The following is a 16,768-nucleotide window of genomic DNA, read 5'->3' as shown; positions in this document are numbered from 1 at the left end:
TTTGGAATATCAGCGTTTTCAGCACTAATAACTATATAAACCAAATTTCAGCAAAATCCAAGGCAGAACGGTTTAACTCATTGGTTGATAATTGACATGAAGTGACCCAAAAAAAGATATTCATATGGTATGGGACAAGAATGGTTTTAACATATGTTAGAGACATTAGTACAAACTATAATTCCACCAAGTTACAGAATTTTAGGTGCTCATCTACCAGGTTCAATCGGCTCGAAAGTACGAAAATGGACATGAAATGACCTGAAACACAGATTTTGAAAAAATCGAAAAAATATCTGGTTTTAACATCTGTTAAAGACAATTTTTGAAAATTTGTGTCTGAAACCATATTCGAGGCCAACTTTTTGGGAATCTAGTGAAGACTGATGTGTTTCTTCCATAGTACTACCAGCAATCTCTGGATAGGCCAAAATTTGGGTCTATATCTATTACTTTGTAGCTCCTTTAGCAGTACGAAATCCAAGAAATTCAAGGATAAATAAAATTGTGTCAGGTATCTTTCATCCGTCGACTGTCCCAAAAGAAATACACCATTGTTTTTTGAATGCATTAGACTACCTCGTTGACCAGCCCTAGCTACACAACTACCCCAGTTGGTTATTTACTGCCCACTCTTCCTAGAACACCAGATACCACTTATGATTGATCTGGGAAGTTCGCTTAACTACATGTATTGTATATTGCACACTGGTTACATTGTTTCTAGAGAAAACACATCTTTCTACTTGTAACAAGTGGGTAGTTTATTTTATAACAAGATGTTCATCATTATAAAACTTCTACATCTGTATCATATTATTATTCTTTTAAAGGAGCTGTACCTTGTTGATTTATGATTAAAGTGATTATTTGAATTGGGTTGATGCCTCAGTTTGTATTTCTAAAAATGTACTTTAATCTTTTAAAGGAGCTGTATCTCATTGATTTAGAACAGAATAAAATGTTTACTTCGGTTGCTTTGATGCCTTTTAATGAATTTGTAAACTTTTAGAACATGAATGTCAGATAATTATGATTGGATGGGTTATTTTAATTTGTGATAGTCAAGCTTGGTTAATTTATGATATTGATCTTTAACAACATGTACTAAGGGGGTTGGATGTCGGTGGCTGAATCTGATGGGCAGTTGAGTTAGGTTATGGTGTTGATCTTTAACTACTAAGGGGGGGGGGGGGTATGTTGATCTTTAATTACATGTGTGGGGATGGGGGGGGGGGGGGATATACGAATCTGATCAATGTAAAATATGTTGTTGATTAAACCATGACAAATGACGAGTTTAAAATCATCATTACATTACAAATATTAAATCAATATAAAAATTTACAATGCATCATGTATAACTTAACACCATCTAGAGCACATAAAAATTCCTTAGCAGTTGAAATCTCCTCCAAATATTTGTTTTGAAAAGACCAAGTAGATGTAAGATGATTCTATATCATTTACTAATTTTGATTTTGTTTCTTCCATAATTTTTAGATTGTTTTATATTTTCATCATTTACTTAACATTCTTTCATCATTTACTTAACATTCTTCGTTAATTTCCAATTTTCTAGATTGCCACTTGAAGTTTTCACACAAATTAAATGGATCAGGTCCTTTAGAAGTATTTGTAATTACATGTAGTTGGAATTTGCCTAGAGCTTGTATACATGTAGCATTAGATAGACAAAGACATCTCTTCTGGTTGACTAGCCAAATACTGGCACCATGACTCAGCAAAATATGACTCACTTCCTGTGTAAACAATATACTCTTTTAAATTCTCTAAATATTTCAACAATGCTTGGAATTAAGATGGATTACAGAAGGAGATTAATATGGCTATATTTGTTTCACTAAGGAATAGAGTAAGTGTTGTATTGAAGAGAATCTTTAGGTCGTTTTGTGACTAGAACGTGGTCATTTTGTCTTCAGTTCGAGTGAGAATTTTATCTGGTCAACTCTCAGGTCATTTTGAGACTGATATGTAAAATTTATTTTCTGACAAAAGTTGCGTGTGCAGTGCTAGTTAAAGAGAATTTCACCAAGGTAGCAGCATGTATGCCTTTAGAAATAGAAGTCTAGATAATTGGAATGGAAACTACTTGAACCACTGAGTTTCAAAGCTAATTGTGCAATATACATGTATTCTTGTTATCTTGTAGCATGTTATAAGTTCTTAGAGTAAGAGGGGGGGGGGGAATGGGTGGCCGAAGGGTTAGCACATGCGCTCTACATCAAAAGGTCTGTCAACAGGTGTGGTTTCGATTCCCCGGTTGTACAGGACAAGGAGTAGGGTCACTTGTCCAACCTTGTGGGTTTTCTCTGGGTCCTCCGGTTTCCTCCCACTGCTAAAGACCCCTCTGCGTAAATCAGTGTAAATGAAATGAAATGGGGTGATAGAACATTCTACCTTTCTGCTCCATCTGGTCTTATGAAGATGAGCAAGTACATGTAGTATGCAATGAGGGAACGTTTTACCTGGAGAGTGTCAGTTCCGCCTTCTCTCCTTCTAATTGAGGTAGAATATTTAAATTTGGTGTAGGTGTTTATTAGGTGAATACCTTGATGGAGTTCAAAGATGAGCATTTCTGCTTATGGTTAGCAGAAATGAGCGATTTGATTGGTTGATGCTTTGGGACACAGCAATAACTCTCTTTCAAATTGAGATAGATGTTCAAACTTGGTGTAGATGTCTGTTATGTGAATGCCTTGACAAAGTTTAATCATGAGCATTTTCCACTAAGCCTGTAAGCAGAGATAAGCAATTTGATTGGTTTAGACTTTGGAATGTGATTACTTTGTTTGGGTGAAAGCGATGAAACTCTTAGTATAAACTGACTAAGTTTGATAAGAATTTTCTGCTTAGGCTAAGTAGTTATAAGCAGTTTGATTGGTCAAGACTTTGGAACACAATAACTCTCCTTCTAATTGAGGTAGAATGTTTAAACTTGATGTAGATGTTCATTGGGTGAATGTCTTGACTGAGTTCAATGATTAACATTTTCCACTAAAGCTAAGCCGAGCTAAGCAATTTCATTTGTCGATGTTTTGGACAAGATACATGTAACTTTGATTCTAACTGATGGAGAGTGGTGAAACTTGGTACATACGTCATGTAGTTTCACAACCCGGTACTTCGAAATCTTGACTGAGTTTGATTGTTAACATTTTCTGCTTAGACTAAGAATAGATAATCAGTTTGATTGCTCGATACTTTTGGAAAAGATAAATGTGCAATTAATTAAAATGTGTCATCTATTTATTTTGGGATTTCGGCAGGGGACATCAGCCTAACTGTTGGCTTCTTTTAAAAATAAACATGACATTTCCTCATATCAGGTTCAATATAAAAGTGTTAAACGGTCTTTTTCTAAAAATAAATCTTTAATAGGATATTACCCGGTATTGGTGTAATAGAAATTGTTAAATGCTGCTTGATTGATCAGATGCTGAACAGGATATTTCCTTATAATTAGGTTCAGATTAGAATTTTAGATGATGCTTTATGCTGTATTTCCTCATTAACATGTTTAATTTCAGAATTTTTCAGAATTTTAATTGTTTTTTTCCTCATATCAGGTTCTATGTATAAATGTTAAATGTTGTTTGATTGGTCAGATGCATTCTGCAGCATTTTCTCATAAACATGTACAGAACAAGAATGCTTAATTTCAAAATTTTGTATTTTATCATTTTCACAACTTTAATGTTTATTTTCTCGTAATTTTGTATATTACAGAAATGGAAGAAGCGTTATTTTGTGCTGTGTAAGCCGTCAGGTAGTTTACCAGGACAATATGAATTAAATTATTTTAACGACCAAAAATTTACGCGTAAAAAAGGCACCATAGATCTCGACCAGTGTGAACAGATTATCGAATCTCTCGATTCAGACCAGTTTCCCTTCCTCTTCGCCATTAAGACAATCTGTAAAGGGAGAGAACGAACGTATTTTTTGGCTACAGATACAGAAGACGACATGGCCAAGTGGGTCAGTAATCTCTGCAGTGTCTGTGGACTAAAACAGGAAGAAAGCCGTAAGTTATTTTGTTGTTTTAATTGAATTTTTATGATAATCACATCTTGAAATAAATGTCATAGATATTGTCCGCAGTTTACAAGTTTGGAAATGAGGCACTTGTCGCTTTCACAGACATTGTCACCGGTTTACAAGCCTGTAAAAAATGTTGACCGTGTTATGAATCGTGATACGTATCGTATAGTAACACCCGAATCAGAATATGTATCGTATTGTGACTGCTACAGTATCTCAATAGACAAGAAGTAGGGTCGCCTGTCCAACCTAGTGGGTTTTTCTCTGGGTCCTCTGGTTTTCTCCCACTGCTAAAGACCCCTACAAGCAAGCGAATTATTGATAAAATTAAACCATATGTTAGTCCCAAAATGACTTAGTTTGTGTCGAGTGGACGTTAAACCCCATTTCTCTTTCTTGCTCGCTATTGCAATACTTAGCACTATACAGAAATTGTCAATAGGCCTAGATTAATAATTTTCACTGTACCTGACAAACTGCCAAGAAATATTGAATTTGTATCTGATATTTTAAAATTGGAGCCGACCAGACGTAAGCTCGTGTTTTATAATCTATACTATTATTTGTGATGTTTGTTTGTCTGTCTGTCTGTTCAGGGGAGGCGGCAACACTGGGGCTGTCTCGAGGCTGAAATTTGGTGTATATGGGGTAGCTTGGATGGGGACTACTACGTCCAGGTTCCGAGGTATGCTACTTCCGGAGTTATGCTACGCTGGGTAAACCACTAGTTTTACGATTAAAACCCAGGACTGGAAATAATGATTTTGGAATTACTTGAACTTTGTGTCTGACATGTATTGAAAATATCAATAAAAAGACACATTTGTCCGGGGCAAAATGATAGATGCCAGAGAGATGGTGCCTGACAGCACTTGAATTTGTGCCTGTCATTGTCTGTGACGGGTGCTTTATAGGCACAATCTGCAAGTGTCTATCTTTTTTTCCTGAACGAAAATTTGTTTTTATCTGTGTCTTATTTTAATACTTACTAGCGGATGACCCAGCTCTGCACGGGTTGAAAGTAGTATATAACTCCAAAACCGGAGGCCAACACCACCAGGCCTATGCTACCTCTATACACCAAATTTCAGCCTCGGGACAGCCCGACTGTAGCTGTCTGACAAATTTTCAAAATGGCAGGTACTGACTGATTTTGTTGGGTAAAACTAAAATCATTATTTCTGTAGGAATGCCAGTAGTAGGTTTTCAAATTATTTGTATGTTCATATTTTCTCTAATCTACAATGTGTAATACTACCCTGCCAAATTTAACACCATGAGGTCATGTCATGGCATACATGTAGCTAACACTGCCTAATTTAATACCATGGCATCATGTCATGTCATAGTTAACCCTGCTAAATTATCATGGCATCATGTCATGTCATAGATAACCCTGCCAAATTTCCATAGTGTCATATCAGGTCATAGTTAACCAGTCGTTGTTGTTTGTATATTAGAGGAGAGCTGAGAATAGCTCCCCTTGATCATTTACAAATTGAAAAAAAAATACTTTCCTAAAATAGCTCTCCCTGTTTCGATAACAAGAGTGATTTAGAAATTAAGGAGAGTGATCTGATATAAAGGAGAGTGATTAGTTGTGTGTATGGAAAATATTTCTGAAGATCAATAACCGCATGTAAGGGGTTCATTCCTGGTTTCATAAATGATAATAAACCATCCATGACTTTGTAAAGGAGAGCAATATTCAGGTGCACAGCAGGCTCTCAAGATCAATTGCTCGCCTTAGAAAAACAATGACCACATGTATTACATGTAAATATTAACTTCCCCAATTCCTTAAAGAACATTAGAGAAAAGTGACACATGTATATTAATACCAGTACATCCCTGGACATTCCGACACAATCAGAAACTGGTGTTCCTTAGACTGTGTGAACATGCCCCAGATATGTGAATAGCCTTCCATGTTGTAAAACCATTTACTAGTTTATACAGTGATAGGGTAGTCTGGTGCGGTCTAAGGGGCTGCTAGTTAGGGTGGTTTGGGGCTGTAGAACACAACTTGGGATAAGTGTAGTTCTGCAGTTTGCAACTGAATGAGTTGTATGTCCACCTCACTTGGGTATGGACACGTTCAACTTATTGACGTGGGACATCTAAATAAACATGAGATATTGACACAAGTGTTTATCATGTGACTAAAATACTCACTCCGATATTAACTTGTACACAATACCTCTTGTTAAGAGTCGCACTAGACGCCCCCCAGTTTTTCTTTGACGTGGTGTAAACAGCAAGATTGCATGTCTTGGATTCTGGTGCGATTGGTCCTGTCTTTACTGATAGATTATCGCGTATTGACGTCTGTTGACAAAACAAATTGAAACATGGCCATTGATAAAGATGGACATCATTTTTGTTTTAATAACTTGTTGGGAAAGATGTATGTTATAAAGACAAAGCACCATAATTTAATCCAAATATCAAGGTAGGAATGTTGCTGCCAGGGCATAATTCTACTTTGTGAGGCTATTAAAAAAATGGCAATAAGTAACTCAATTCCATTTTCACCCAATTGGATTATATGAATTACTTGGTATCAGGGTTTGTATAAAAATTTTACAATCCAAATGTCAATGTAGAAATGCTGCTGTTAGGGCTAAATTCCACTGGGTAATGCATGTCGCAAAATGACAATTAACTCAGTTCCATTTTCATCCAATTTGATTATAAGAATTACTTAGTATCAAATATGAATTACTTACTATCAGATTTTGTATAATAATTGCATCATAATTTTTCAGCTGAAGACCTCCCTGAAACGAAAACAGAAATCCCAAAAGAAAAGGATAAGACCCCTGTGGTAGCCGTAAACGATCAAACCTTGCCGAAAACCATGACAAAAGTTCCAGTCGTCACACAGCCATCAAGCAAACTCTCGTCGCAGTTATCAACATCGGAATCATACATACCTTTACAAGAATGTCGGACGGGGAATCAAAGACAGTCACCTATTGACAGACGGGAGAGTGTGGATAGTGTTCCGGACGAGTTAGCTCCCTTGCCACCGCGAACGGGACAACCAAATTATCGTGATAGTAATGACGTGTTTGATTCTGGATTATATAGTGTTCCACCAATCAAAACCCCACATATATCATTCGATGAATTTTATTCAGTACCACCGCCATTACATGCTTATAGAAACTTAGATATGGATTGTCAGGACGATTTAACTTACGATGTGCCGCCCAGACGCGGAAGTCCAAGCACCCCGCGATCTAGTTGTAGTGGCGGTGCCGATTCAACGCTATCTGGAGGTAGACCAGTCACACCACAAGACTTACCAACATACGATACTCCTCCAACACGGCCAACGCCATACCCTCGTCAATCATCACCACAAGTACCCCCGAATCGTCCCCCACGCCCTAATACTTCAACCCTTCAACAAAACAACTATCAAAATCTCCCCACAAATAGTCACGCGTTCTCGAATAATGATTTAAGCGCAATAATACCATCACCCCCTAGAGGAATCGATCGTCCATTGGTATTGGATAATTACGATATTCCGAAACACCACATAGAGGACAAGCGTGAAAGTAATATAAACATTGTGCCCGCTCCACCCAAACCATGTACGAGAACAGCAAGTAATAAACATGCATACATCAACGCAGCTACAGGATATGTGCAAAATGATGACGATATGTACTTATCAATGGATAAACCTGATACTGGCGGCAATAAACACGATTCTACATATACAGACATGATGACAGTAGTGTCGCCACCTATTCCCGCTCCTAGACCACCAGAAACCTTAGTAAATAACGTAAATGATTTGTATGTGTCGCCCCCTACAGCAAGATCCCTACCGAGGCCAACAGTTTTATCCCGGAATCAAAACGCTGTGGGAGGTATGATATCAATTCATAATCTTATAATTAAACCTGGTTTTGCTGAATTATCATGATTTTATTTTAAATCAAAGTAAAATCACACTGTCCTGGTTAAATATCACTCATAGCACCACTGCATGGCGTATACCTGACTTGTTTTTCTGAATATTACATAGAGTAACATCGTGGATTATGGCCCCTTATTGTAAGAAAATCACTCTTTTAGCTTGTTCCCTGTCCATCTTGTGCAAAATATTGGTGTATCTTGCATGACAACCACTCTTTCAATTAAAGTATTAGCTGGAAATCGTGTTTTAATCAAAATCATTTGATGCTCTAGAGAGTTAATTATGGGCTTGGCATGTAAATAAATGTCTAATTAATGCTTAATATAACATTTGAAGCCAAATGAAATCCCTGCATTAGGCAGATTTAGCTCTTATATAATACATCTTTAACTATTAACAAAACAACACAAGGTATACATGTATGGATATGTCTTCTTCTCTATTTAGGAGATAAACACCTCCTGTTTCGCATTTAGAGGGGTGTTATTGTCCAATAGACATGTTCTGAGATCATTAGGACCCAAGACGCGTTAACGTCACGGGTTCTAATGTAAAATCTCAGGACATGTCTATTGGACAATAACACCCCTCTAAATGCGAAACAGGAGGTGTTTATCGACATTGTAACATGCTGTTTTTTAGAATTTTAAAAGAACTTATTTTATTGTGTAAACTTCAAAATTCGTCCCACTGCAAATCGGTTTTAGTGACGTAAAAACCAAAAAAATCAATTTTGACGTAATGAAAACGTCGTGACGTAGCGGGGTAACTGGCTTCTATGTTAGATTTGACTCGCTTATCGTCTGGTTGCTATAGTAGCCGTATGAGTATCGACACACAAAAAAACCCTAAAATTCTCACTTCATTTTTTTAAAAGTACTTTTTGAAACAAAATTTATGTTTTTGTAATAAATTTTTGAATATTTTGTTGTTTGTAGCTGTTACTCGACAAGGGGGGTGGCGTTTCAAGTTCATGTTCGGACATATCTCCAAATATTTCATCTAATGTACCAAGATCAAAATTGAGTGTCTCCATTGTGGTTATCGCCGTTAAAGTAGTACGCATAATATTAATACGCAGTGATTTTTCTAATTTAGAGGGCTGTTATTGTCCAGTAGACAGTGTCTAATCGACCAATCAAAACGCAAGATTCGCCCTTAAGCATGTTACAATACTTGATAACAAAGTTTCATAACACATAAAAGTCATTTTTCAAGAATGACCATTAGTTTGTCTCAAGATGATCTAAGGTATTGTGTTGACGAGAGGTTAGATTTCATTCCATTCTATATAAAATCTCATTACACATCTTTAGAAGAGACATGATCTGTAGAATTAGACATGAATTGTAAAATTAGACATTAGATATAAAAGTAAAACACGATTAAAAATTATCTGTGAAAGTAAGACAGAATTTTAATTAGGAATGATCTGTGAAATTACATATATTATGGTATCTTGTAAGATTCATTAGTGTAACAAGATTTCCTTGGTTTCTCTGTAATTTAAACTTAATATTGGGTCATGCTGTGTGACCTAATATTTAAATGAGAGTGTTATTTGGTGTTTGTATTAAAACAATGAATTATTTATGAATGGAGTGAGTTATATTATTAATAGATTATTATAAAATCAGTTGTACATTAAATCAAAGGTCAACAATATACATACATTTATTAACCACATGTACTCCTCTATCTCCATTCCATTTTGTGATATATAGCCGCCAATTTTTCAATTACATTTTATAGCCATATATTTTGTTCCGTCAAGCAAAAAAAAAGAAGATATATTGTCAGGGTTGATATCTACAGGGTCGACAAGGAAAGAATGCCTAGTAATACGGATGGAGCAAAAATTTGAGGTTCACACATGAATACATTACATGTAGTGTGCATGTAAAAGAACTCTCGATCCTTAAAAAAGAGTAGGAAATGCCACTCTCCTCTTCGCATAGTAAACAGTACAATATTAGAAATAAAATTTCCCATTTGTTAGTCTCAAAATGATTGAGGTATTGTGTGGAGTAGAACTAAACCCCATTCATTTCCATTCCACTGATTGATTATAAATGTATTGGGATTTGTGCTGATCCAACAGTAACCATGGTGATGTAAATGTAGTAGAAATATAAACAGAGATCACTCTCAATAAGTCTTAGAGGGGGTTGGCTGGTCCAGTTTCCTCCTACTGCTTAAAAACCTCTACATGGATTCTTGAAATAAAATTGTGCCATGTTAGTCCCGAAATGACTGTTGTTGTTATGTATGTTACAGATATGTCTGAAAATGTTGCACTCGTAAGGCATGTTTATAACCCCCTCATTTTATAAATTCTTTTAATTTTTCAGATGATGTACATTCAATATGGAGTACTACGAGAACGAAAAGTTTTAAAAAGCATCAAAATGGCACGTTACCGTCTGCTTCATCATCTAGTTCCTCATCAGTTATTAACAGGTAAATTATCTTTTATTATCCCACACCTAACTGTGTAAAGTTATAACAAAATCCTTCCTCACAACCGACACTACCCCCAATATTTTTCCTCAATATTTATTGGCGCAAATGGAATAATATATACCCCTAGTGAAGCTGGTATGTGACAAGGAGTAAGGTCGCTGGCCCAAAACCTGTGGGTTTTCTTCAGGTCCTCTGGTTTCCTCCCACTGCTAAAAACCTATACACACGATTGTGTAGCATTGTCGGTCTAACCCACTCAATGTCTGAGCTATTATAGGCTTGTCATATCAACAGAGGGTCTAAATACTAATACATATATATCATTTAAAGCCAGAAAAAAGACCCATAATACGTAGGCAGATTGAGCTCTTACATAATGCATGTTTACCTACATGGTCGTCGACCATTCACATCCTGTTTTAATACATTGTTTAATGTTTATTCTGGTTGAGATTAATATACCACTCCTGCATGTATATAAAACATGACAGGATTTCAACAAAAACCAGGATTATTTTTTTTAATCGGTTGAATTCATTATCGTTTCACATCATGATTAAAACACAGATCATATTTCTATTTGTTTTTTAGAGTCAAAAATTTCATTTTAATACACAAGGATCTGGTTGATGTGAGCGATTAGCCAATCAAATGGTCTGTTGAGTCGAATTCTTATCATCTAGCACAGCGATAGAAAAGAAATCAAAGCAAAAGCTGTATTACTTGAAACACCCAAAGCTGATTGGTTAATCGAATGACTTGCGTCATAAGATCAAAAGCTGCCTGTATGAGATCTGAAGTGACCTCTCAATACAATCGGTCAGATCTTCATGTGGTGAAGGCCTTCGAAAATATAATAAAAAAGAAATATAGTATTTTAATCTGGTTGGATATTAATGGCTAACAATTTAGTTATTGTATATTGTCATGTTGACACTATTGTTCCTACCATGTTCACTGGGTAATCATAAAATTAGGCCTTGCACGTGTGTCAAAAACCCTACATGCAGGTGAATTATTGACATTAAACCCCATTTCTCTCTTTTCCTGGAAATTAAAATTAATGTAGGAGGCTTCCTCCTGCCATAAGCAGAGAGCCTTTTCCTGATATTGACATCTTCAGATCCTCAACTCAGAAGACTTCCCCCTGCCATAAGCAGACAGATTTGTATCAGTTAGTCTCCCACCATTGACTTATCTTTACAAAATATAACTTCCATGTACATATATTTTCTATTTTAGTCGACCCAGTATTCCTTCAAAGAGCCCTGCGGTAGTTTTGCCTCACAGGGATGGTAACATTAGTTCTGATGATGAAGGATTAAATGTAAGTTCTTATTATAAAAGCATTCAAATAGGATGAAAAACCTAGGTCCTGTGTACACAGTGGCCTGCATGTAAAAGATCCCTTGGCGGTTGGAATTTGGTATAAGAGGCCGTACTGCCACTGTCCGTGCAAAATTTCCCACATAGCACACTGTATGACACTGAGTTCAAAGCAATCTGAAAAACACAGATCCTATTTCGTTTTGTTTTTAATAGTTCAAAATTTCATTTTACTTGTCTTCACAACACTAGCATCTGGAAGAGTTGTAACATAACCCGCTTTCGGTTGAAGTGAGGGATTAGCCAATGAAATGATCTGTTACAGGGACTTCATGGTGTGCAATGTACAGAATTGTGGGTAAACCACTAGAAATATCAACGCCGATTGATTAATCAATGTCTGACGTCATCGAGTCAAAAGGTGCTCGTACGATCCCTGCTGAGACCTTCCACTACAACTGGTCAGATCTTGTGTAGTGTAGGCCATAGAAAGTATAAAAAAAAAAACAAAGCGAAATATAGATCTGTATTTTAATCAGATTGTTGAGAAAGTTACTCTGATTATCTGTCGTGGTTTCCTCTTGTCAATGGTGCTGGGGGGGTTGGATGGCTGAATGGTTAGCGTGCGCGCGCTGTATCATAAAGTCTGTCATTGAGTCGACTGGCGTGGTTTCGAATCCCTGGTTGTATGTGGCAAGGAGTAGGGTCGCCTGTCCAACCTCGTGGGTTTTCTCCGGGTCCTCCGGTTTCCTCCCACTGCTAAAGACCCCTACGCGCAAGCGAATTATGTAAATAAAATTAAACCATATGTTAGTCCCGAAATGACCTAGTTTGTGTCGAGTGGACGTTAAACCCCATTTCTCTCTCTCGCTCTCAATGGTGCTGGACAAAGAGCCTAGCACGTAAAAGAACCCTTGACAGTTGAAATTAAAAATAAATGCCGTCGAGTCGCAAAATTTCCCTCATAACACACTGTATGAAGTATGTCAGTCTTTATTAGCCCAGTTGGTGCAGAAAAGTAGGACATTTAACCCCATTTAATTTCCTATTCTGACTGTCATGTACTTTAGCCTCAATATGAGGGTATTTTGTGTTGAACAGGCATCATCTTCATTCATGTCAGTTTTATTCTGTGTATTTTTTTTATTATAAATATTTTTTGAATGTATTTGTCAGCCAATGCAGAGAATTCGTGGGGTCCAGAGTATTCCACCACCACCCGCTGAAGAGAAAGAGTTGAAATATCTTGATTTAGCGCTGGAAGAAACGAACGATAGAGAGTCCGTTCATATGAGAAGTTTGCCAATGAAAAATATCAACGCTAATTCCACTCCTACAGAATATCGAGAAATAGATTTCGTGAAAACGGAAGCGTTGAGTAATACGAAGAGATGGGGAGATGACCAGCGTCAACATGAAAAGCATAATTAGATAATCGCTGTATATATATAACGGTCACCAGATTCAATTTTATCATTAATAAATGTTGAATAGAATTAACTTTTGATATTACATAATGTGGTAACTGATGTTAAAGAAACATAGAACGCATGACATTTCCAGTTTAATTAAAATTGGATCGTACTTTCATATGGTTTTCACTAAGATGTAAATTTACACTAAGGTTTAACAATATGTTTTAGAAGTTTGTGTTCAACTGATCTGGCTTGACCACTTATTTAAAAAGACGGAGTTAGATTTGATGTTGAGTACACCGACAATATATCTAATCAGTTAGACCCTTTTTCCATGTGCGTATTTTAGCTGGTGAAAATGTCGGGCTAATGCAAATGTAATGGGATCGTTTCCATATAACCAATGAAAACAGTGAGGAAATACTGAAAACGCCCACAGGGAAAACTGGCTTTGTATGGAGAATTCACCTGAGAATTTACCTACAGTTGGTGTAAGGGAAATAACTCTATTATAGAACAAATATTTGCCACATTTCAAAAATTATTGCAAAATACTAATTGTTAAATAACAAATTAATTCAGCATGAAATTATTTGTCATTTACCTTTGAAAGAGACGATGGTCTAAAAACTGTAATTGTGTCTGTGTCGAGTTAACAATAATTATCCAGCAGCCTTTCATTGGGAGAGAGATGAAATTTCTACAAAAATAGCAACTCTCAACTAATGAAAAGGCAGTATCCTTAAAATATTTTCATATTCTCTAAAAAGACATCAGACATCTAAATTAGATGGTTATACCCGATTTCATTTCAAAATTAAATTCAATAAGCCTATAGTAGGCTACACATCAGAAAAATGTACCTCATTATTTTTCATTTCAAAATTATAAACAATAAGTTTCCTATTACCTATGGTACACATCAATAAAAAAAACATACCTTATTTTATTTCAAAATTAAATTCAATAGGCTTATAGTACATATCTGAAAAATGTACCCAATTTTATTTCAATAAGTTTTCTAAAACCTATATTACACATCATAAAAAACGTACTCATTAGCTTTGTGTGATTCTGTATTTATAACATAAATTGGTCAGATTTTCGCAGCTTAAATTCTTAGAAAATGGATATTTATTTATAAAGCTGTGTATATATTAACCTCATATATTATGGTATATATATTTTATTCAATTGTTATTGTTGTTTATTATTTGTTGATGTTTTTAGTTTTACTTAGAGTTATAATAGTTAACAAGGGTGGACTAGGCGCTGGCCGTCGGACATGGTCCAAGGGTCCCGAAGGGAAAAGGTTAATTGAGCTAGTTTCATTTTCTCAGCATTTCAAGTTGTCCTAGCCCCAATGGGTGCTTAAGGAAACAAGTTGGTCTGGGTCCCCAAGGCTACCCAGTCTGCCCCTGATAGTTTATACATGTATAACCTTGTTAAAGATGCATTATGTAATATATAGATAAAGAGCTCTTACATAATGCATTTTTAATACATGTATAAAGACTATAAGTTATAATAGTTAATACATGAACTAAGACTATATTTATAATAGATAATACATGTCCAAAGACTATGAGTTATAATAGTTAATGCATGTATAAAGACTACAAGTTATAACGGTTAATACAAAGACTATGAGTTATAGTTATAATACATGTACAAAGACTATGAGTTAATACATAATACATGTATAAAGACTACAAGTTATAACAGTTAATACATGTACAAAGACTATAGTTAATACATGTACAAAGAGTTTTATTATTTTTATCAAAATGTCAGATAAACAATATTGTTGATATAAGTCTAGAATTAATAAATATAGTCCAATGTACAATAATAAAAATATAGTCTTCGGAAGATTTCTGCTGACAAATGGCCATTATTATATGATAGAATAAAATGTAATTTTATTTTATAAAGTTTAAAGCTGAACCATGTCTCCAGTGGCTGATTTTGAAGAATTACAAAGTTTTTTTTAACAACACAATAAAATATCAGTTACTTCCCTTTTACACAAATAACTAAAGCGGGCCATATCTGTGTTGGCGACCATTTGCATTGCATCACATTGAGAGTGTAAAACATGTTTTACTGACGTTACCCAGAGATTTTTCAGTCATACTCGTGGTTGCTGTCAGTAACCATAAATGCTCAGGTAGATCAGTCAGTTTTGGCAAGTCGTGCACCTAGATGCTAGTTGTGTTAAGTCATACATATGATCTGCGGCCCGCTTTAGACACAGATTACTCTAAGCAATATTACTATAATAACAACATAGCCAAAGTAACCAGATTTTTTTTTTTTATTATTATTATTATTTAAGTTTTACAATGATTTATGTATTATTATTATTTTTTTTTATAAATTTACTGAGAATATACTTAATATGTACGTTAAACCCAGGTTAACAAGATAAAAGGTCTAGGCCCTGGTTAACAAGATAAAGGTCTAGGCCATGGTTAACATGATAAAGGTCTAGGCCCCAGTTAACAAGATAAAAGGTCTAGGCCTCGGTTAACAAGATGAAAGCCGTAGGCCCAGGTCAACAAACTAAAGATTTTTTTTTATTATTGTTTATTTCTGAAACATACTTAAATGATTTTTATACATAACTTACAATACCTGTACATTTTGTAACATTATACTTATTAGTTTTAATCAAAAAAATACATCAGTGGTCAACAATCATGAAGATTTTGTTTATGTATTGTTTAGGTAATTATGGACAATAAACTTACAATATCCATACTGTTCATTTGATATTTATAATTTGTTATGGTAATTATGGACAATAAATCTCCCAATAAAGCGATGCTATTAATTTGATAGAATTTGCTGTGTTGTTGAAGAGTTCTTTAGATCAGAGGAGTCTAGTTGACCAGTCAGTTTTGACATGTCCTGCACAGTCACTGAAGACGGTAGTAGATGCAACCGTAGGAGATGCAACTGATTTAAACCCTGGTGTATTTGGCCAAAATGAAAAGGATTTCTAAGAGTTGAACTTGAGAATCAAAATATTTAATGCCATGTGGGTGGGTGGGGGCTTCCAGAGCTGAGAATCAAAATAATTACTGCACTTGGGAAGAGGGTGTGTGTCCAGAGCTGATATCTAGTACAGTGTTTGCCTTCATGATCTCTCTATTGAGAAACATTTAATAATGTATGTCAAATGGGGCTGCCGTATGTTAGGGAAGTGGTCGAGGCGAGGTGGCGACACTACTAAAGAACCACTGTCCCCATTTTGTGAAAGTCCACTGTGTGGCTCATCATCTGGCCCTATGCATCGTGGATGTTGCCAAGAAATCCACAAAATTTCTAGATAGGAGAGTATGTTGAATACCCTTACCACCTTCTTTAGCTGTTCTCCAAATAAAGCAGTTGTCCCAATTGCGAGTATGGCAAGATATCCTGGGCCAACTTATGGTCAAGCTCTGAAATACACGGAGTAAGATTGCTGTCCATGACCTAGGCTATTGACAACATAGTAAAGACCCTGTCCGACTGCCCTCCGGAAAATGTTAGAAGACCAGACCGAGATAGATATAAT

At 35.7% G+C, this 16,768-nt stretch overlaps 1 protein-coding gene across 3 annotated transcripts in view; it reads left to right on the top strand.

Moving 5' to 3' along the window:
* LOC126829452 (GRB2-associated-binding protein 2) overlaps positions 1 to 15,974 on the top strand; it is a 49,516-nt gene extending 33,542 nt beyond the window's left edge. For all 3 annotated transcript variants that reach the window (XM_050559357.2, XM_050559359.2, XM_050559358.2), the window contains exons 2-6: positions 3,751 to 4,048; positions 6,834 to 7,952; positions 10,354 to 10,462; positions 11,708 to 11,792; positions 12,968 to 15,974. In XM_050559357.2, coding sequence (XP_050415314.1) covers positions 3,751 to 4,048; positions 6,834 to 7,952; positions 10,354 to 10,462; positions 11,708 to 11,792; positions 12,968 to 13,222 — 1,866 coding nt within the window. In that variant the 3' untranslated portion in view covers positions 13,223 to 15,974. The remainder of the gene's footprint in view (positions 1 to 3,750; positions 4,049 to 6,833; positions 7,953 to 10,353; positions 10,463 to 11,707; positions 11,793 to 12,967) is intronic.
* The last annotated feature ends 794 nt before the right edge of the window (positions 15,975 to 16,768 follow it).

Source organism: Patella vulgata, chromosome 8, assembly GCF_932274485.2.
Source record: "Patella vulgata chromosome 8, xgPatVulg1.2, whole genome shotgun sequence".
Taxonomy (NCBI): domain Eukaryota; kingdom Metazoa; phylum Mollusca; class Gastropoda; family Patellidae; genus Patella; species Patella vulgata.
This window is presented reverse-complemented; position numbering and strand designations above follow the sequence as displayed.